The 22,097-nt window shown below is 41.4% G+C and overlaps 1 protein-coding gene across 2 annotated transcripts in view; it reads right to left on the bottom strand.

The window, feature by feature from the left end:
- Positions 1–22,097, bottom strand: part of VPS13A (vacuolar protein sorting 13 homolog A) — a 313,415-nt gene that overhangs the window by 98,321 nt on the left and 192,997 nt on the right. For both annotated transcript variants that reach the window (XM_060237484.1, XM_060237485.1), the window contains exons 41-42: positions 10,630–10,986; positions 9,359–9,460 (exon numbers count right to left, since the gene is read on the bottom strand). In XM_060237484.1, the coding sequence (XP_060093467.1) occupies positions 9,359–9,460; positions 10,630–10,986 (459 nt within the window). The remainder of the gene's footprint in view (positions 1–9,358; positions 9,461–10,629; positions 10,987–22,097) is intronic.

The raw sequence follows: 22,097 nt of genomic DNA, 5'->3' as shown, positions 1-22,097 counted from the left end.
AACCAGAGTTTGGAGGGATTCTTATATGTCCATCTCTAGGTAGAGGCATCTTGGGCCAGATGTAATTTCAAGAGCTGAATAAGTTGGTTTTAAAAAAATCAATGGATTTTGGTCATGAGGCTCATCCATAATTGCAGCCCTCTACCTGCAAGCATCCTCATTCTCCAGGACCCCCTTCACTCCTGTGGCCAAGTGGTCAGACCACTTGGCACAGCAGCCCATTTGATGGGCTGGTATTAAGTATGGACCTGGTTTGAGATTGAAGGAAGTTTGGACATCCAAAGGAGCCAGGTCTAACAAAAGATGGTCACTTTCAAGTTCCAATAGAACTTGGAGGTATACAGCCTTGGAAAGTAGTCTAGAACTGACTAGGGAGTAGTCGATGGTACTACTTCTGGAGCCCACCATGTAGATAATTTCTCTAGGATAGCTGCCTGCAGTAGGACCATTTAGAATGGAAAACTCAAACCTTCCTGCCATTCTTGCTAAGCACAGGAAAATACCATGATATAATAACGACAGAATTAACACCAACTTATACTAAATATATAAATTTAAATAGTGAAGTCAACACACAATTATACATCAGTTCAACAATGGGTAGAAGATTGTAACAACTTATCCTAAACATCTAAGCACACAAAAATATTCATAAGAATGTTACTTCCAATAAAGAGTAGAGTGCAAAGAAGTGCTTGTACACAAAGAAGTTTTATCTATAAAAATGAAAAATTTTGAAGCCCCCCTTACAAATCATTATATAGAGGCCAACCATCATATAGATGAAATGCAGTTTATTGTGTTATAGAAATATGCAGGTCACCATGATGATTTTGCAAAAAAATTGCCTCCCTCATGAGGAAACATTCTGGATTTTTCATTTACAGATGCTAGCACCAAAGGAATTAAATAGCTGTATAGATTTTCCTTGCTTTCTAAGAATTTGTATATATGAGGTATTGTGGCAATTTCCTAGCTTTGTTAATAGTTTGTACACAGGTGTTTTGTGTAGGAATGATCACTTGACACGTGTACTGAGAGAGGAAAAGTTCTGCTTGCCTCTCTGAGCAAGGTTTATTATATGTCATGCATAATTAGCGTCAAAAATACACCAGCTTAAATCATCGAACAGACAAAGCATTAACAGGAAACGTCTGCCCAGTTACAAGGAGGTCATGTCTACAAGATTTAATGCAAACTTAGCAATTTACCAAGGATAGATGCGGTTAAACCACGAGTGTAAGAAGCCTGTGTTCAACATGTCATCAGACTTTCTGGAGGTGATCAGGTGGTGTGCCAATCGCGTGACTCCCACAGTTTTGGATTTGGGTATTGTTTCTTTAAAAGTAGTTTACATTGTTAGACTTGTGGTAATACGCCCTGTGAAGGTTTCTGTTTGTGCTTGTATGAGTTGCTGTATACTTATGTGATGGTGAGTTACTTTTATTAGTGACTAATATGTAAAATGATGGATGTATATTTGTTTTTTGTGATCAAATTTGTTAATTAATTAATTTTGGGTAGTGGAAAAGTCTTGGAAGAACTTCAGACACCCCCTCTTTGACAAAGAGATTTGAAACGGCGCGGCAAACCACCAGCCGGTACCAGGGTCTGTCAGATGCTGCTTTGGTGGGGTCTTCTGCTATAAAACAACAGAATGAACATCATACATGGGACTTCTTTGTGTACAAGTACTTCTTTGCACTCTGCACTTCATTTGAAATAACATTCTTATTAATCTTCTTGTGTGCTTAGATGCATAAGATAAGTTGTTACAATCTTCTACCCATTGTTGAACTAATGTATAATTGTGTGTTGATTTCACTATTTAAATTTATATATTTAGTATATGTTGGTGTTAATTCTGTCATTATTTTATCATGGTATTTTCCTGTTCTAAACCTCCCTGTGATTCTCCCTTTTAGTTTCACACCATTCTTGCTAAGCAGGCACATGCAAAATTTGCCCTGGAATCCTTTGAGAGACGTTGATATTGGGTATAGCCATGATTTAATTCATTGATACACATAAAGAATCCAAACTTTTTGGTAAGTGTTTCACTGTTTGGGCCAAGTCTAGCATTGTAATCCCGTCCCCCTTTAGGATTGTATCAGCATGGATGTTGTTCATGAGATCCTCAATATAAGATTCAAGTTCATCCCAAGTTTCTAATATTTCTGATTTTCTCTGTTGGGGAGGGAGATATACATTTATTAATAGGAGGGTCTCTATATCAAAGTGGTAAGAACCGTCATCACGGGGGGGAGTGGCTTTGACCAATATTCGGTTAGGAGCCTTTGCCTAACGCTCTCCCAGCCGCCTCCAAAGTTATATCTCTTTTTACCCCTTTAAATTATATTTTTCAACTTTTGAGAGATGCCTCCAAAAGGGATGAAAAAGACCAAGCAGAAGGAAAAAAGCTTTCAGCCTTTAACTAATTTCTTGGAACTGCCTTCCACCTCCCATGCATGGGTGGAGAGAGATGAGGAAACAGCCGCAGAATGTCCTCTCACGGTGAATTTATTGTCTCAGGCAATGTCTAAGCTAAGACAAGAAATATGAGAGGACATAACTTCTATGCTACAACCAATGTGTCAGCGTCCGGATGAACCAGAGAATTCTTGTAAACAAGCTACCCAGACAGCACAAGAAGCATTAAAAAAAGCTCAAAAGACAACATCAGATGCATGGACGAGGGAACGGGTTTTAACAGTGGACTTTCGTAACCGGGAGCTGTGCCTAAAATTCAGAGGTTTTAAATCTGATGTGGAAGCTTAAATGGACTTATATATATTCATGGCAAATTGGCTTGCTGAAGTAACCCACCTGGAGGTCGAAGTTCTTCCACTCATTCAAAAAGCATATCATGTTGGCAAGGTATGTGAAGACAATTTGTCTTAAACCAGAGATATTGTGGTACAGTTTAAGGATTATCGAATGAGACAAAGAGTCTTTGCAGAGGCTAGGGAGAAAGGAGGCTTGAACTACCAGGGGTTAAAGATTCAGGTCTTTCCGGATCTCCCTCCTGAATTTTTAAGAATCAGAAGAGACCTTAAGGAAACAACTGCCAAATAGCGGGACTTAAAAATTAAATATAAATGGCTACAATCAGGCAAACTATGTGTCCAAAAAGGCTCCACTTCGTTTACAGCATATGACGCAGCCTCGGGTGAGATACTACTTTCCAAGTTAACTCCCTCCTCTCCTACATCAAGAGTTAATAAGAGAAAGGAATGCTCTCCTCTAGTCTCCTTAAGGACAACTCGTGCATGTACTGAGGAAGTTCATGTAAATCTGGAAGAAAGTATGGACTCTATCTAAAAAGAAATTGAAGCAACAAGAAAAGGGAAAAGTTGAAGAAATTTATAATTTATATTTAATGATTTTTCTTTCAGAATCTAGGGCTGGATGGAGACAGCTGGTGAGAGCACCTGGGTAATATCCCTCCTTGCTTAATTCAGTCCAGGTGAAGAAGAAAGAGTTTCTTCTTGACCTTATAATAATAATAATAATAAATTTTATTTGTATCCCGCCCTCCCCGCCTCGGCAGGCTCAGGGCGGCTTAACTCAGACCTTAACTTTTAAGGTCTCCAGGGACTGAGATATTTTGTTAGAATTTATTCTTTATGGATTTTTTTTTGAGAGTAGAAGGAATAATCAAGATAAAGAAGAAGGAAAATAAGAAATTATATTGAATGCATGTGGTATTAAGTTTCAAAAATCTGTTAGGGAAGTTAGCATTGTTAAGCTTAATTATCCCTCTGCTATAAAAAAATAGAAAATACAAATAGACATATATATATATATATATATATATATATATATATATATATATATATATATATATATATATATATATATATATATATATATATGGAACAGGTAGCAACTATAATGAGTCTATAATAAAATTTGAGTTGTAAAGAACCGTCATCACCCGTTGGTTTTGATTTTTTAAATGAATACACTTTACGTTGAGTGATGTAGAGTTCAGGATTCCCAAATCCCCTTTTAGTCTTCTAGTGCCTGAACCCAGGAAAGGCCTTATTAGAAAAGGCATGGTAGCCATCTATAAGGAGCTCACCAGCAGTTCAGTTCTCCTGGAAGAGTAGATATCATAGTTCTTGCAGAGAAGGGAGTGGTCTAAACTGCTTAGTCTAGTCCAACCAGCAATGTTCTGGAAACAATTTCTAAATGCCTTGACTTCCCTGGATTGTGCTGGGTTGGTCATCATGCTTTTGAAACTTTAGTGTGGTGGGTGGAAGCAGTACTTTCTTCCACTCCGACAGATTCTTCTGTTATTGTACACAGGACTGGATCATTCAGTGAAATAATCAAATTGGTGGAGATATTCCCTTTTTGAAATTGTTATGGTTGGCTCTAGAGGGTGGCTACTTTCTACTGCCACCGCTATGGGGTTGGGTACATTTGCAGGGGGACCCATGAACTTGTTGCTATCTGCTGGAAGCTGTCTTAGGCCCATCAAAGTGGTTGCCAAAGGTTCTAGATGACCTAATATAGACTTGTTTGTAAATTGGTAGAGTTGCAAATGATGAAATATGTCTTGTCTCTGCCTCATCCTCTGGCCCAAGGGGATCCATGAATTCCATAGGGGTTATGCTGCTAGTATTTATAGGTTCATGGATCCCTGAGTTGAATAATCCAGAGGTGCCAGTGGGGGGCTCTTGCCCAAATACTTTCAGTGGTTGAGGTAAATTAGAAGAGATGGGCAAATCTAGGATCGTCAGAGATTTGCAGGGGTCAAGGGAAACCCCCAAACCCCCTGAAACCTTTGCACTAGAAATTTTAGAAGGCTTTTCTCATCTCTTCACACCAAGTTTTGGGACTAAATCCATGAATAGTAGAGGTTTTTAAATGTCTTTGTAATCGTATCCCCAAAGTGGTCAACACTGGCATGGGCAAACAAATAAGAGGGTCTCTTTGTGCGAAAGTTTAGAAGATAACATTCAAACCTAACAGGGTCCCCTAGAATCTCCATCCTGTTGAGGCCAATGCCTTCTGGGGGAAGCCTGGTAATATCAGCCAAATGGCCTATGGGTCTCCCCTTTCTATTCCATTCAATGAATCTCCCCCTCCATGGATCCACATTTATAATTGCAGTGTAAGGGTTATAAATCAATGAGATGAAGTCTTTTGTATTAGCCTCTGGATCATTAGTAGTTTTGGCCAAGTTTAATCGCATGGGTTCTGGCTGGGATGATATTTAGCTGACTAGATGGAGGAGCACTAGTTGTTCTTGAAGCTGTGCTAACATCCCCTCTTGTAGGGAAAATATTTTCTTTAGAGATTCCACCACCAGGAATGTCTGTTGGGCTAACAACTATAGCACCTCCCAAGAACTAAAAACTTGTTTGCCACTGGAGAGTAGAGAGCAGCATAAGGTTTGATCACTATGGGTAGAGTGCTCATTATGGGTAGAGTGCTCATTCCTCTTGGCATCTACCTCCAAACACTCAAACCTATTGTATATTGGAATTGTAGCATAATAGTCTTCTCGTTTGGATTATTTGAGTGAGGGGAGGGTAGCCTCTTCTTCAAATGGATATGTCCTTTTTGTCCCATTATTTGCAGGAATATGAGCCAAAAGTAAGCAATACTCAGACAAGAAATGTAGGAAGTTGGGCGTGTAATGCCTAAAGGAAACAGCAAGTTGCACAGAAAATTGCCTGCAATAATGATCTGTCTTACTACAATCCTTTCCCATAGGCAGGCCTCAGATTCAGTGGGAGCTCACAGGAGTGCAGCTCCTGAACCTTTTGGAGAGTTCCACCCCCTCCTTCTGAGAGTTCCACTTCCTTGTCCTTTGAATAGTAGGTGCAGCTGCATAACAATCCCTGGATGAGCTCTGCCACCTATTTTTCTACAAACTGACCCCTGCCCACAGGAATTAAAAACAAACAGTAAAACTGTACAGCCTTTCAAAATCTGGGAGGAAAAAAATCTTCCACATAAAAACATAAGACTCTAGAGGACTTTGAATCTTCAGGGCCAATTAAATCTTAAGCAACCACCCCAGCCAAGTAGAGGCTTTTTTTAAACTGCTAACAACTGGCTCCTCGTTAATAGGATAAAGGTAAATATAAAAAGTGCCAAGTTCTTGAAGTCCTTCAATTCTTCAATTGAGTTAAGAATAGACTAAAAACAGTTTTGAAATAGCTTTAAATAACATAAAACTACTTAACGTTTTCAGAGCGGTGAATGCTGTCGTCTATAGCCCACACCCACTGGAACCAGAACTACTTGGTAGTAAGGGCAGCAAAATAAAACATGTTCTACACAGTTTCAATCTGCCCTGTTCTATAAAGGCATAACCTATTTTCCATTGGGACTTTTTAATATCACCCTTCCAGAACTGCTGAGGGGAGAGCTTGATTTCTAGCAAACATAAATGCTCTTCTATAACTTGGATTTCCAGACAAGAGAGATAAGCAGCTGGTGAAATAATGCATCTGGAGCTGTTGGTGGACAGAAAAGCCAGTGATCTCTCTAGATCTTTCTGTCATTCAATGTCTAGCACCCTTTGCTTCATAGTTTGTTTTGCCTGTTCATACCCAAGTTCCAGGACAGAAAAAAGAGGAAACCCCAAACTCTTCTGCTTATTTTTAACTGCCTTTAGCCAAACTGATGTATGGCTAAGATTCAGGGTATTTAAACTCCAGGTTTTTAGATTTAACTTTAAGGATGTCATATGTACTTGGTGCCTGGATACAGTTTTGTGATGGACAAAGATCAGTACACTGAAATTTAATCCAGATAAGATGAAGTTGCTATGGATAATGGAAGAACTTCCTGTTCTGGATGATGTCTTTCTCCTGATGGAGCAGATCGATAATCTGGGGGTACCGCTGGACCTGGGCCTACTGTTGGATAAGCAGATGGCTTATCCAAGAGTGGCTTCTAATACTTGGCTGATGAGCCAGCTACAGCCTTTCCTGGGTAAAAACAATCTTGCCACTATTAAACATGTTCTAATAACATTTAGATTAGATTACTGTATTACACTGAGCTGCCATCAGTTACTACAGCAATTGCCATCAGTTTTTGCTACAGCAAGAATGCCGGATGAGGATCAGAGGGTCACTCTGGTCTTTTTCTACATTCAGTGGCTTCCAATTTACTTCTGGGTCTAATTCAAAGTGATGGCATTGATCTGTAAAGCCATTTATGGCTTGGGAACACTATACCTTAAATACTTGCTGCTCCTATACCCAACCGTTATTCATCTTCAGGGCCCTGCTCTGGGCACTCCCTTCATCTGAAGATAGACAAGTGGCAATCCAATAAAAAACCTTATTGGTCGCAGTACCCAAACTGTGGTATTCCCTCCCCAAAGAGATTCATCTGTACCCCCTAGATCATTGTTTTTTGAAAGCAAAAGACTTTTTTGTTTTGTATCATGTTTCCTTATTGACCCCTCCTCTTCATGTTTTACGTATATTAATTGCTCTTAACATTGACTTTGTCTCTTTTAACTGTTTACCACCTTGAGGGCTCTAATGGGCAAAAAGGCAAGCTACAAGTGTTTTAAATAAACACATAAATAAAATGCATGAAGATATCACGACTCCTGCTTATTGCAATATGCTCCTATGCATTCTGCATAGAAAGGAAGAAAATGGTGTCCTTTGCAGTCATATACTTCTGCCTTTGATACAGCATTTCCAAGGACAAAACTTTACTTTACATGAGTGTTATGTCTCAACAAGTCACTTCCAATTTATGAATTAATGACCTTCAAAATGTCCTGTCATTGCCTTACTCAGGTATTTCAAACTTAAGGCCATGGCACCCTTTATTTAGTCAATTCATCTTTTCCAGCTTCCTTAAATTTTTCCAAAGTTTATTGTCTTTTTCACTATCTCTTCATTACATGACCAAAGCATGAATGCCTCAGTTTAGTCATTTCAGCTTCAAGTGAAAATTCAGGCTTGATTTGAGCTAGAACACGCTTATTTGTCTTTTTACAGTCCACTGTATCTGTAAAACTCTTCTCGAACACCACAGTTCAAAAGGGTCCATTTCTTGTAGCCTTTTTTATTATCCAACTGTCGTGTCCATACATAGTAATGGGGAATACCACTGTATGAATTATCGATCTCTGCATCTAACAACACTTCTTTATATTTAAGCATCTTTTCTAATTCCGTCATTGGTTGCCCTGCCAAGTTTCGGTCTCCTTCTTGGTTGTGATCTCCCTTTTGGTTGATAGTGGAGCCAAGGAACAGAAAATACTGAACAATTTCAATATCTTCATTGTTAGCCTTAAAGTTGTGTAATTCTTCAGTGGTCATTACTATAATTCAACTTTCTCCTTTAATTTTAATTAGGAATTGTTTAACGTCTTCACTATTTTCTGTCAGAAATGTGGTATCATCTGCATATATCAAACAGTTAATGTTTCTTCCACCAACTTTCATTCCACCTTCAGCTAAATGTAATCCAGTTTTCCTTATGATATATTCTACATACAGATTGAACACATATTGAGATAAAATACATCCCTATCTGACACCTTTGTCAATTGGAAATCATTGTTTCTCCATATTCTGCCCTAACAGCAGTACACATTGCATGTCAAAACAATCAGATGTTGTGGCACACCCCTTTCATTTAAAACCACCCATAGCTTTTCATGCTCCACACAGTCAAAAGCTTTGATGTAATCAATTTAAAACTAATTTTCTTTTGAAATTTTCTTGTATGTCCCATTTGCAATTTGATCTCTAGTGCCTCTTCCTTTTCTGAATCCAGCTTGAACATCTGACATTTTCCTATATGAATGAATGGCAATTATACACTCATACAAGGGAAAGGAGTGCATTCATGGAAATAACTGGGGCAAGGGCTAATTGTATCATTGCTTCCAGGTCCATCTTCTACCCTGAGGTAATTGTTTGAACTGAAAGACTGGCACTGAAAGTTTGCTGCTCGTGCCTCACGCATGTCTACTGCCCATGATTAGAAAAACATCTAGCAACAGAAATATGGGCTCCCTTTATACTGCTTGACTGTTTACCTCCTGTTACAATAACTGCTATATTTAGTGTCTACTTTTAAATTAGCACTGGATACCTCAGAAAGTCAAGATTTAAAATGTGTTTTCAGAAAAAAGAGGACAGACTGCTGTCTGTTCACCAACTTCAGCAAGGTTAGAGATTTGCCATAGTAAGAATGAGATCAATTTGAACACATATTGAGATAAAATACATCCCTATTTGACACCTTTGTCAATTGGAAATCATTTGAATACAGTTTTAGGTCAGATTACATATTAAAAACATATAGAGAAACAAATAATAAAAGTCATCAGTTCTGTAATTAAGTGAAACCATTTTACCTTCATTCCTAGAACCCATGGTCTAAAATCATCAGTGTTTTCAACTTCCAGTGGTTCAAGCAAGGGTTCCCACACACCAAACATTTCATTGTAGTAATGCACCTAAAATTCAAAATATTATATTATTAGTATTATTAAATTGTACCAAAAGAGGTCTTTCACTCTTTTTGATAATTTAGCAGACCAACTTCAAACATTATATTATTCAGCATGATCTCCCTCTAAAACTAGAAAACAGAGGAGAGAGAATAGTTTCATCACTGAGAAGACAATACTGACTTTGATGGACCAAGGGTCTGATTCAGTATAAGGCAGCTTCATATGGACTTGCTATGCAACAAATCAAACTTACTTTGGCCTCAATTCTATCCCGAAACAAGTATTCTAACCATACAATCATTCTAAAAAGCCATTCATCCTTACTATGTTGATGGAATCTTTTCAACAAATATCTTATATTGTTTTGATTTGTTCTTAGAACATGAATATCAAACCTGAATGAACAAAATGAAGGCTTTGGGTTTAGCTTGCACATTCAACACACTGTTTGAATGTTTGTTTGCAATCCTATCTCTGGGTTTAATGCAGCAATATTGGAATGGCATCTATTCTGTATTTCCAGACTGAATTCAAACGTGATTTCTGTGCTCATTTCATGGTGACAGGGAAAGATGGAGACTAGACAGCAAAATACATTGTAATGTATGAACATAATTCTCAAACAACAGCCTAGCTTTATTTTCCAAGGCAGAGGGTGGATATGTAACATGTTCCAATGTAGTATTTAACTTGGGAAACTGAGCTATTGGAATGAGCTGATATGCAAGTTCAAGACACTATTTTCAAATTCAGGTTCACAGCCAAAGTCCCCATCCCACCCCCCACCCAAACTGCCAAGAAGACAGAGATAGACGTAAAATACAGTTACTGTGATCTTTGCTCTCCACAGAAGTATAACATTAAATTTTTAATGTATATTTACAGAATGACCTTGCATCATAAGACTGATCATGTGTTTGCTCCCATACCAATTTTACTGGAGCAAGGACTGGAGAGAGATGCCAAAATATAATTGACTATGAAGTGCAACCTACTGAAATCTGACATTTGCTATTGCAAATTATTGAGTAGCTGAAGCTGAAATGTTGAACAAAACAATGCACTGCAAGTCTGTTGGACAACAATTATAGCCAACATTTCAGCAACTTCCATGTGATAATCATAACTTATAAAACAGTAAAAGTCTAAATAATATTCTACATTACTCTTACCTCCAGTTCTAGTCGAGAGGATATATGGATCAGAGTACTCCAGTTTCTGACCTCTCCAGAAAATGATGACTTTGCTAACAGCATTGGCACTGTTCTGTGACCAACACCGGCTTCAAGAGTTATAACAACTGCATCAACTCTCATTTGCAATGTTTCTCCTGTAGGAACCAATTCAGTTACAGAAATAGGAGCTTTATTTTCATTTGACTCTTCAAGAAACCACATATTTAACTTTTTAATATCCTTCTGATCCCAAATATCTGGAGGTACAGGACTGATGTTTTTTTCTTCAGTCTCCTTAGTTGGGAAAAGTGCTGATGTAATTGTGATAACTGTATTTAAAATAATTGGAGACATCTGAAATAAAAAGAAGAGAGGTTACTCTTAACATTTATGGGTCTATTGAATCAAATTAGATACACATTTTGCTGCAATAGTAGTGCAAGCTACTGATAACATGTGTATCCTCACATTACTACTAAAATAATTACCTTGGTCTGATCATTTACTTAGCAATAAGATTTTAGGGTCTAAAGGTAGTTGAATATTAGTAATTTCCTGTATTTCTATTGTCTCCAAAAAAAAGTTTGAATATATGTACAAGCCCACCAAGAATGAAAAGTCTCCCTTGAGGCCCCATTTCTTTCTGCAATGAGAATCTATACTTCTGTTTAAATGAGCCATAATGCTTGAAGGTATATTCCATCTTGTGATGAGTTTAGTATTTGGAATTTAATATTAAAAACTCTGGAAGTATAGCAAGGAGATTTCCAAATAATTAACCAATCTTAATATCTTAAAGTATATGCTAAGTTTTTATGCCATTGGTTCTGATATTTTAGCAAAGAAGTATTTCCTATTTTTAAAATTATTTCACATATTTTAAATAACAGTGCTGTAGTGTTATTGCCCAATTCACCAATAGTTATTCAAAATCAGTCAATGGATTTTCAATAGTCTTTTTTATAGGAAGAGATTCAAAAAGCTTTTGAACCTGAACATTACGAATCCACATAATTTTAAGTCCAATTTTTTCTTCCAATTTCTGTTTAGGGAATAGTTTATCTTTTTTCAGGAAAATCAATTTATCTTGTCAATCCAGCTCTGTGCCAAAAGGAGAACATAAAACAAGCCATGTTGGATCAGGCCAATGGCCCATCAGGTCCAACTCTCTGTGTCACACAGTGGCCAAAAAACCAAGTGCCATCAAGAGGTCCACCTGTGGGGCTAGAAGACCTTCCACTGTGCCCCCACCAAGCACCAAGAATACAGAGCATCACTGCTCCAGACAGACCTCTGCTCCATATGCTTATCCATTCCACTCTTGAAGCTGTCTATGCTTGTAGCCGCCACCACCTCCTGTGGCAGTGAATTCCACACATTAATCACCCTTTGAGTGAAGAAGTACTTCCTTTTATCCGTTCTAACCTGACTGCTCAGCAATTTCATTGAATGCCCACGAGTTCTTGTATTGTGAGAAAGGGAGAAAAGTACTTGTTTCTCTACCTTCTCTATCCCATGCATAATCCTGAAAACCTCTATTATGTCAGTCGACGTTTCTCCAAGCTAAAGAGCCCCAAGAGTTTTAACCTTTCTTCATAGGGAAAGTGTTCGAAACCTTTAATCATTCTGCACTTTTTTCAATGCTATAATATCTTTTTTGAGGTGTGGTGACCAGAATTGTACACAGTATTCCAAATGAGGCCACACCATTGATTTATACAGGCGCATTATGATACCGGCTGATTTGTTTTCTGTTCCTAATAATTCTCAGCATTGTGTTGGCCTTTTTTATTGCAATCGCAAATTGTCTTGACATTTTCAGTGAGTTATCTACCACGACCCCAAGATCTCTCTCTTGGTCAGTCTCTGCCAGTTCACACCCCATCAACTTGTATTTATAGCTAATATTTTTGGCCCCAATGTATATTACTTTACAATTGGCCACACTGAATCTCATCTGTCATGTTGACACCCACTCACCCAGCCTCAACAGATCTCTTTGGAGTGCCTCACAATCCTCTCTGGTTTTCACCACCCTGAACAATTTGGTGTCATCTGCAAACTTAGTCACTTCATGGCTTACACCCAACTCCAAATCATTAATATACAAGTTAAAAAGCATGGGACCTAGTACTGAGCTCTGCGGCACCCCACTGCTTACCATCTTCCACTGTGAAAATTGCCCATTTATACCCACTCTCTGCTTCCTATTAATTAGACAGTTTTTGATCCACAAGAGGACGTCCTTTTACTCCATGACTCTTGAGCTTACTAAGGAGCCTTTGATGAGGAACTTTATCAAAAGCTTTCTGGAACTCAAGGTAAACAACATGTATTGGGTCCCCTTAGTCCACATGTTTGTTTACCCCCTCAAAGAACTCTTGATAGTAAAACACTTTTATTTTTAGCAACATAGGATATTCAATTTCAATAAAACATTAATAAACTCATTTGTTATCTCATACACTGCTATTATGCACCCTTTCTTCCCCCCTGTATCTTGACTCCCGCCGGTGTCATTTGATTAAAATACGTATAAAAAGAAGGTAACCTTATCTCTTAAGAATCTTACAACATGAAAATAGAAAAGAAAAATATACAATTGTTATTCTTCAAGAAAATACATATTTCTAATATTACTAATATATAACCCTAACTTCATTATTATAATACACCTTCATTCTTCATTTTAATATTTTTAACACTTAATTACTATCAAAAATTGCCCAATGTCCTTTTATTTTCCATTCTTTTTCTATATATCTTCTGTATTTTCCCCAGTCCATTTTAAATCCATCCAACTCATAGTCCTTTAAGATTCTTGAAAGTTTATCTATTTTACTCCATGACATAACTTTAACAACCCAATCCCATTTTTCTGGTATTTTATCTTGCTTCCATAACTGCGCATATAATGTCCTTGCAGCTCAAAGTAACTACCAAATTAAAGTTCTATCTTCCTTTGGAAACTTTTCCATTTGTAATCCCAATAAAAAAGTCTCTGGAAGTCTCTTAAAGTCATATCCTAATATTTTTATAATCTCTTCTTGAATCATCTGCCAAAATTGTTTTGCTTTTTCACAAGTCCACCACATATGGTAGAAAGAACCCTCATGGCTTTTTACATTTCCAATACCTATCTGACAACTTGTTATTCATTTTTGCCATTTTTTTGGAGTCATATACCATCTGTATAACATTTTAAAACAATTTTCTTTAATATTGTAACAAGTTGAAATCTTCATAGAGTTCGTCCATAAGTATTCCCAAGATTCCATCTGTATTTCTTTGTTTACATTAATTGCCCACTTTATCATTTGAGATTTAACTACTTCATCTTCAGTAGACCATTTCAATAATAATTTATATACTTTTGAAATCAATTTCTCATTATCTCCCAGCAGAACTTTTTCCAACTCAGTTTGATCTTTTCTTATACCTTCATTTTTAACATCATTTTCCACTAAGCTCTTAATTTGTTGCATTTGAAACCAGTCAAATTTATTATTTAGCTCTTCGGATGTTTTAAATTCTATCTTACCACCTTGTATTTTTAACAATTGGCTATATGGTAGCCACTTTTCTTCACCCGTCTCCGCAGATATTTTTATTACTTTTGTTGGCACAATCCATAACGGTTTCCTCTCGTCTCCATATTTTTTGTATTTTATCCATGTATTTAACAAATTTCTTCTTATATAGTGATGAGAGAAAAAACCATCCATTTTATTCTTTCCATAGTACATATACGCATGCCAACCAAATAAATTTCCATGACCTTCCAGTACTAATAGTTTTCTATTTAATAAGGTCACCCATTCTTTTATCCACAACAAACATACCGCTTCATGGTATAGCTTTAAATCTGGTAGTTGGAATCCTTCTCTTTCTTTTGCATCTTTTAAAATTTTCATTTTGATTCTTGGTTTCTTCCCAGCCCATACAAACTCTGAAATCTTCCTTTGCCACTTTCTAAATTGTTTATTGTCCTTCACTATCGGAATTGTTTGAAATAGATACATAATTCTTGGTAATACATTCAATTTAATTGCAGCTATTCTACTCAACAATGACAAATTGAGCTTGTTCCATTTTAGTATATCTTCATCAATTTTGCGCCATAACTTTTCATAATTATTTTTATAAAGATCAATATTTTTCATTGTAATGTCCACACCCAGATATTTTACTTTAGAAGTGACTTCACACTGTCAGTCTTTGCAGTTTCTTTTGTTTATTCACTTGCATATTTTTACATAAAAATTTCGATTTTTCTTTATTAACGTAAAATCCCGCCAGTTCTCCATATTCTTGTATCTTGTATAATAATAACAATGGTGTTACTTTTATAGGGTTTTCATTTATAAACATTACATCATCTGCAAATGCTCTGTATTTATAAGTAAAGAACTCTGACAGGTTAATGAGACAAGATCTTCCCGTACAGAACCCAAGCTGAGTCTTCTTCATTAACTTGTGTTCATCAATGTGCCTACTCATTCTCTTTTTGATAATGGTTTCTACCAACTTTCCCGGTATTGTAGTCAGACTGACTGGACTATAATTTCCCATATCTCCTCTGGAACCCTTTTTAAAGATGGGGGTGACATTTGCTACCTTCAATTCCTCAGGAATGGAGGCAGATTTCAATGAAAGATTACATATTTTTGTCAGGAGATCAACAAGTTAACCTTTGCGTTCTTTCAGAACTCTTGGATGTATGCCATCCGGGCCTGGTGACTTGTTAGTTTTTAATTTGTGTATCAGTTGTAGGACCTCCTCTCTTGTCACTTCAATCTGACTCAGGTCCTTCAACAGCCCTTCCAAAATCAGCGGTTCTGGAGTGGGCAAACACTTCTCATCTTCTACAGTGAAGACAGAGGCAAAAAATGCATTCAGCTATTCAGCCATTTCCCTATCACCCTTCAGTAATCCTTTTACCCCTTGGTCATCCAAGGGCCCACTGCCTCTCTGGCTGGTTTCCTGCTTCTAATATATTTGAAGAAATTTTTATTGTTGGTCTTTGTTTTTTGCAATATGATCCTCATAGTCCCTTTTTGCCTGCCTGATCACAGTCTTGCATTTGATCTGCCACAGCCTGTGTTCCCTTTTATTAACCTCACTTGGACTAGCTTTCCATTGCTTAAAGGAATCCTTCTTACCTTTTACAGCTTCCATGACTTTGTTTGTTAACCATGCAGGTTTTTTCTTATACCTATTTGTGCCTTTCCTAACTTGTGGTATATATTTTATCTGAGCTTCTAGGATTGTAGCTTTAAATAGCCGCCAAGCTTCTCCAAGGGTTTTGACTCTATTTACCTTTCCTTTCAGTTCCCTCTTCACATGCCTCCTCATGTCAGAGAATTTACATCTTTTAAAGTTAAAAGTGGTTGTGTTGGTCTTTTGGGGCAACTCCCTATTTATACAAATGGTGAAATCAATAAAGACAGGTTGCTTACCTGTAACTGTAGATCTTCGAGTGGTCATCTGTGCATTCACACTCATGGGATAGAGCGCCTGCACCGATCCCCGAATCGGCACCTGGAAAGCCCGGGATTTTTCCGCGCTCGGCGCCAATGGGCATGCGCAGGCATCCCAGTACGCATGCTCACCGGCACCAGTGCCGGGATCCCGCCAGTTCCTTCCTGACCGCTGGAAGCCCCTACTGGAGGGAGACTGTAAGCAGTGGGGAAGGAGGGCGGGTAGTGTGAATGCACAGATGACCACTCGAAGATCTACTGTTACAGGTAAGCAACCTGTCTATCTACTTCGTGGTCTCTGTGCTTCACACTCATGGGAGACTAGCAAGTAAGTCATACCTGGAGGCGGGAAGACGGTCAACCGGAAGAAACAGCTTGCAACACCACAGTTTCCAACCGAGTCCTCTGCTGAGCATGCACGTCCAGAGCGTAGTGCTTCATGAAGGCATGCGGAGAAGACCAGGTGGCAGCCTTGCAGACATCAGTAAGGGACACGCCTCTCAGGAACGCTACTGACGTGGCCATCGCTCTTGTGGAGTGTCCACGAACAGGTCCAGGTAACGGCTTCTTTGCCAACAAATAACAGAGTTTAATTGTCTCAGTAAGCCATTTTGAGAGCCTCTGAGACGAAATCCTGGAACCTAGCTTGGGTGCAGCATACGAAACAAAAAGCTGCTTGTCCTTACAAAAAATCTTTGAACGGTTCAAATAAAACAGCAAGGCACGCTTAACGTCCAAAGCATGCAACCTACATTCCTCATCCGAGGAAGGAGTAGGGTAAAAAGTGGGTAACCAAACTTCTAAATTGTGGTGGAACTGAGAGACCACCTTTGGAAGAAAAGTAATGTCCGGAGCCAAGGAAACTCCAGCCTCCTGAAAAACAAGATAAGGATAATCACAACACATCGCCATGAGCTCCCCAACACGACACGCTGATGTGATGGCAACCAAAAATGCAGTTTTCCATGATAGGAGCTGTAAAGAGCACATGGCCATCGGCTCAAAGGGGCGACGGGTTAGTTTGTCCAGCACTAAAGTCAAGTCCCACAACTGTGGGGGCAATCTAGATAGGGGATGCAGCCTAAAAAAACCCCTCAAAAACTTCTTGGAATGAGGGTGCGCAAAAACAGAGTATCCCTCCACAGGATCATGAAAGCCAGATATTGCTGCCAAATATACCTTGATGGAGGAGAAAAACAAGGCCAGCATTCACTAGGGATAACAAAAAATCAAAAATTACCGACAATCCCACCCTGCTAGGTGAGACTGAAGGGTCAACTAAGAACTCAGTGAATCTCCGTCACTTCCTGTCATAGGAAGCACTGGTGGACGGTTTTCTACTGTTCAGAAGCCACGCTGTCAGTTTCAGATGGGGCACGTTGTGATGGAATACATGCCCGCCCTGAGCTGACAGAAGGTCCGGTTCTGCCAGGAACTGGTAGAAGACCCCCCTCGACAGTTGGAGCAGGATCGAGAACCAGTTCTGGCGAGGCCACCAGAGAGTCACCAGGATACAGCATGGTCTCTCTCTTGCAATTTTGTTGACCACCTTCGTCAACAACGGCAGAGGCGGGAACATGTAGAGGAACCGGCCCTCCCAAGGAAGCAGGAGCTCATCTCCCAGAGAGGCTGGATCCGCTCCCCCTCTGGAACAGAACATAGGACATTTCTTGTTCTCGGCGGTGGTGAAGACATCTAGCTGCGGGTACCCCCAAAGCTGGAATACAGGCTTCAGAAAACACCACTGCAGTTCCCACTCGTTTGGGGAAGCCCCACCCCAGCTGAGGGAGTCTGCCTGTATGTTGAGGACCCCTGGAAGGTGTGCAGCCTTCACAAAGATGTCGTATTGTAGACACTCCAACCAGAGATCCATCGCCAGTGTGCAGAGCCGACGAGACACTGTCCCTCCGTGCCTGTTGATGTAGCACAGAACAGTGGTATTGTCTGTAAGTAGCGCTACAGTCTTCCCTGCCACCAAGGGGTGGAAAGAGCGTAGGGCAAAGTGAACCGCCAGCAGTTCTAGGTAGTTTATGTAGCATTGAGTCAGTTTTGGCGGCCACTGGCCCCCCACACACAGGCCTTCCATGTGGGCCCCCCAACCCCACAAGGAAGCATCTGTTGTGATAGTCACAGTGGGAGTCGGGAGATGGAAGGAAGCTCCCTGACAGATGTAGTTCTCTGACTCCCACCACTGTAGCGTCTGAAGAGTCACAGATGGGATGACGAACCTCTTTCGAGGTGAGTCTCTGAGTGGGCGAAACTGGTGAAGAAACCACAACTGCAGGCCTCTCATCCTCAGTTTCGCAAAAAGTAGCACACTTGTCGTCGCCGCCATCAGCCCCAGCATCCGCTGCAGCTGCTGCGCTGTGCCCCACTTTCGCCTCTGTAGAAGTCGTACCAGACCGATAATGTCTCTCCCTCTCTGCAGAGGCAGGTATGCGCAATGCTGGTTTGTATCCAGCAAAGTCCCTATGAACTGCTCTGTCCTTGACGGAGTAAGGTGAGATTTCTCAAAATTGACCTGCAACCCCAAGGTGTCGAGAAGACGTAGAGTGATGGCAATGTGCGTTAACAAACTTTCCCTCAACTTCGCCACAAGGAGCCAGTTGTCGATGTATGGAAAAACGACAACTCCCTGGAAACGGAGATGGGCAGCCACAACGCTCATCATCTTCGTAAACACCCGAGGTGAGAACCCACTACAAACCGAAGGAAACGCCTGAACGCCGGATGGATGCTGACGTGGAAGTAGGCATCCTTGAGGTCCACGGTCACCATCCAGTCCCCTTGATTGATGAGGGGCAGGATTGTTTGCAGCGTGGACATCCTGAACTTCTGGTACAGAATAAATTTGTTCAGATTCCGAAGAGCCATAATTGGTCTTAAGCCCCCTTCCCTCTTGGGGACCAGGAAGTAACGAGAGTAAAAACCTCCCGTCCTGGCCTCCATCAGAACTCTCTCTATGGCTTGTTTTTGTAGAAGGTTGTTCACCTCTGCCAGCAGAGGTGGGGAAGGGGGAGTGGTGATCACCACGGATTGGTTCGGAATCTGAGCAAACTCTGTTTTGTAGCCCTCTTCTATGATGGACAGAGCCCACCTGTCTGTAGAGATCAACTCCCAGGCAGGTAGGAAAGGGCGGAGGCAGATAGATGTTGAACCAGTAGGGATGATGACGCGTGCCATGAGAAAGTCAAAGGCCCTGCTTTTGAGGGCGAGCACCCTTGGATTTGCCAGTGGCCTGAGAGCCATAACGGTTCCTGTTGTTGCCTGAGTATGATGGTCTGCTGTCAGGCTGGTTCAAACGAGGTCGCCATTGCTGTTCGGGCGCAATAAGGCTTCTTGGCCCATGGTTTGTGCCACTGCTTCACCTTGGGAGCTCTGGAGGTGGCCTGCACACCCAAGTTCCTGGAGGTCTTCAGGCTCTTGTCTATCTCCTGCAGTGCACTGTCTGTGGTAGTGCTGAAAAGGCCATCCCCCTCAAAGGGCAAGTCCTCAACAAAGGCCCTAGTATCTTGCTGCAGGGCTGTTGACCTTAGCCCTGAGTGTCAACGATGGCACACAGCGGACATGATGGTCTTCGCGGACACATCCACCATGTGCTTTGCTCTAGCCAATTGTTGCTTGGCCACAGCAAAGCCTTCTTTCTGCAACTTCCTAGCAGCAGCCTTTTTGTCTTCGCTCAGGGAAGAGAGGAGAGGGGTGAGTTGTTCCCATATGGAGTATTGGTATCTAGCCATGCAAGCAGCATAGTTAGATACCTTTTTCTCCTCCTTGTCAGGTGGGGATGAGTGGACCTTACGTGCTTTGGAAGAAGAAGAGACGACCACTGAGTTCGGTTTCGGGTGGGCGAAAAGGAACTCAGCACCCGCCTCCTGGACCCTATACATGTGGTCCAGCCTTCTAGAAGACACCGGCATAGAAGATGGTTTCTTCCAGGGCTCCTTGACTGCCTGCAGAATCACTTTGGTGACCGGCAAAGCGATTGCTGTGGATGTGTCCCTTTGCATAATGTCAAAGACATTATCAGCCACGACGGGTTGTGGTTACGTCACAGGCAGGGAGAGGGAGGTTGCCATCCTCTTCACCAGTTCGCCATAGGACTTCAGATCCTCCGATGGCGAGATAGGAAGATCCTCGGTCGTATGGGACACTGGCAAAGGCTCCAAGGCACGTTCCTGGTTGTCGGTACCGCTCTCAGAGTCTGACGAAGAAGACTCCCTCTGCATGGAGTGCTCGGAGAGGATCGGTGTCGATTCCCGGATGGGTGAACGGGTCGATGTCGATGGTCGCCGATGAGTTTCAGCAGCTGGGGCGGTGCACCTCTCCGGAGGGATCGATGCCAATGGCCTTCGGGAATGGTGCGAAAGCCTCGACATGTAGGATGCCTCCGATTGTTGATCCCACTCCGCGAACTCCTTCGGTGGAAACCACTGATAGGGAGGATAAGGGTACGGATAGGTGGGCGGCCACTGACGCTGCTCCCATGGTGGTAGCGGTGGGAAACGGCGTGGTGCCATGGAAGGCTCCAGCTCCTGTCTGCCTCTAGGTTCCATCGGGGTAGACGGGTCCATCAGCGCCGATGCCTCTACTTCGGAGATCGAACCACTCCCACTACTTCGCTGCGACCCGGAAGACGAAGATCGCTGAGTGAGATCCATCTCCTGCTTAGACATTGAGAGACGGGATTGCTGAACACTGCCTCTCGATGCCGATGGGCTGTAGCACGGGGACGCCAGGATCTTCCTCGGCGGAGCAGAAGTCATCGGTGCCGAAATGTCGCGAGAAGGCAATGGAGTGCGGGACCTCTTCCGCTTCTCTTTGGACTTCGACTTCTTCGGTACAGATGCTCGGGTCCCCGATTCATCCCGATGCTTCTTGGTGGGTGTGTCCTCTGATCCTTCATGGGATCGTTTCGTGGAGGAGCCTCGCTCGATCAGCATTTCGGTCAAGATCGGTGTCACATCGGCTGATGTGACCTTCGGGGCCGGAGTGTCTGCCATGGTCGATGCCGACAGGCCCGATGCCGATTTCTGAGGGTAGAGTGCCAACTCAGTTAAAGCAGCCGAAAGCCGCACCGCCCGGTTCTTCACATTTGCTTGGAGAAGTGGAGACAGTGTGGGCAGGACTCCACACGGTGCACTTCACCCAAGCAGAGAAGACACAGAGAATGGCCGTCTGGGGGGGCAATCTTCTTCCCACAAGAGTGGCAGCGTTTGAAAAAAACCCAACGTCTTTCCATAGACGCCAGTTGCAAAAAAAAAAAACACTCAGAGTCCTCTGAGGGGAAAATTTTGGGGGGGAAACAAACGGGGAGAAAGGCCCCGAAGGGCAAGTCCAACAATCACAAACAAACTTTTTTTTAAAAAAAACTGTAACTATCTATCTATCTACACTAAGAAAAACAACAAACGGGCTATATACAACGATAAGGCAAAAACCAATATCTCACCGACTGGGGACACGAAAGGCAAACCTCTCTGCGCAGCGGTCAGAAAAGGAACTGGCGGGATCCCCGTGCTGGCGCCGGTGAGCATGCGTACTGGAACCCCTGCGCATGACAATTGGCGCTGAGTGCGGAAAAATCCCGGGCTTTCCAGGTGCCGATTCGGGGATCAGCGCAGGCGCTCTATCTCCATGAGTGTGAAGCACAGAGACCACGAAGAAGATCATTATGGTCACTGCTCCCAAGCAGAGCAATCACTTTTACATCTCTCACCAGGGCTTGGGGATTACTTAGGACCAAATCCAGGATTGCCCCACCCCTGGTAGGTTCTGTAACCATCTGCTCCACAGCACAGTCATTGAGAGTGTTTAGAAACTCAATCTCTTTCTCCCGACCAGAACACATATTGACTCAGTCAATCTGTGGGTAGTAAAAATCACCTATTATGACACAGTTTTTACGCTTAGCCTCTATCTTTAATTCTTTCATCATATTATAATCGTCCTCTATCTTTTGATCCAGTGGGCAATAACAAACTCTTA

This window comes from Heteronotia binoei, chromosome 4 (assembly GCF_032191835.1).
Source record: "Heteronotia binoei isolate CCM8104 ecotype False Entrance Well chromosome 4, APGP_CSIRO_Hbin_v1, whole genome shotgun sequence".
Classification (NCBI taxonomy): Eukaryota; Metazoa; Chordata; class Lepidosauria; order Squamata; family Gekkonidae; genus Heteronotia; species Heteronotia binoei.
Note: the sequence above shows the minus strand (reverse complement) of the source record. Positions and strands in the feature narration are given on the sequence as shown.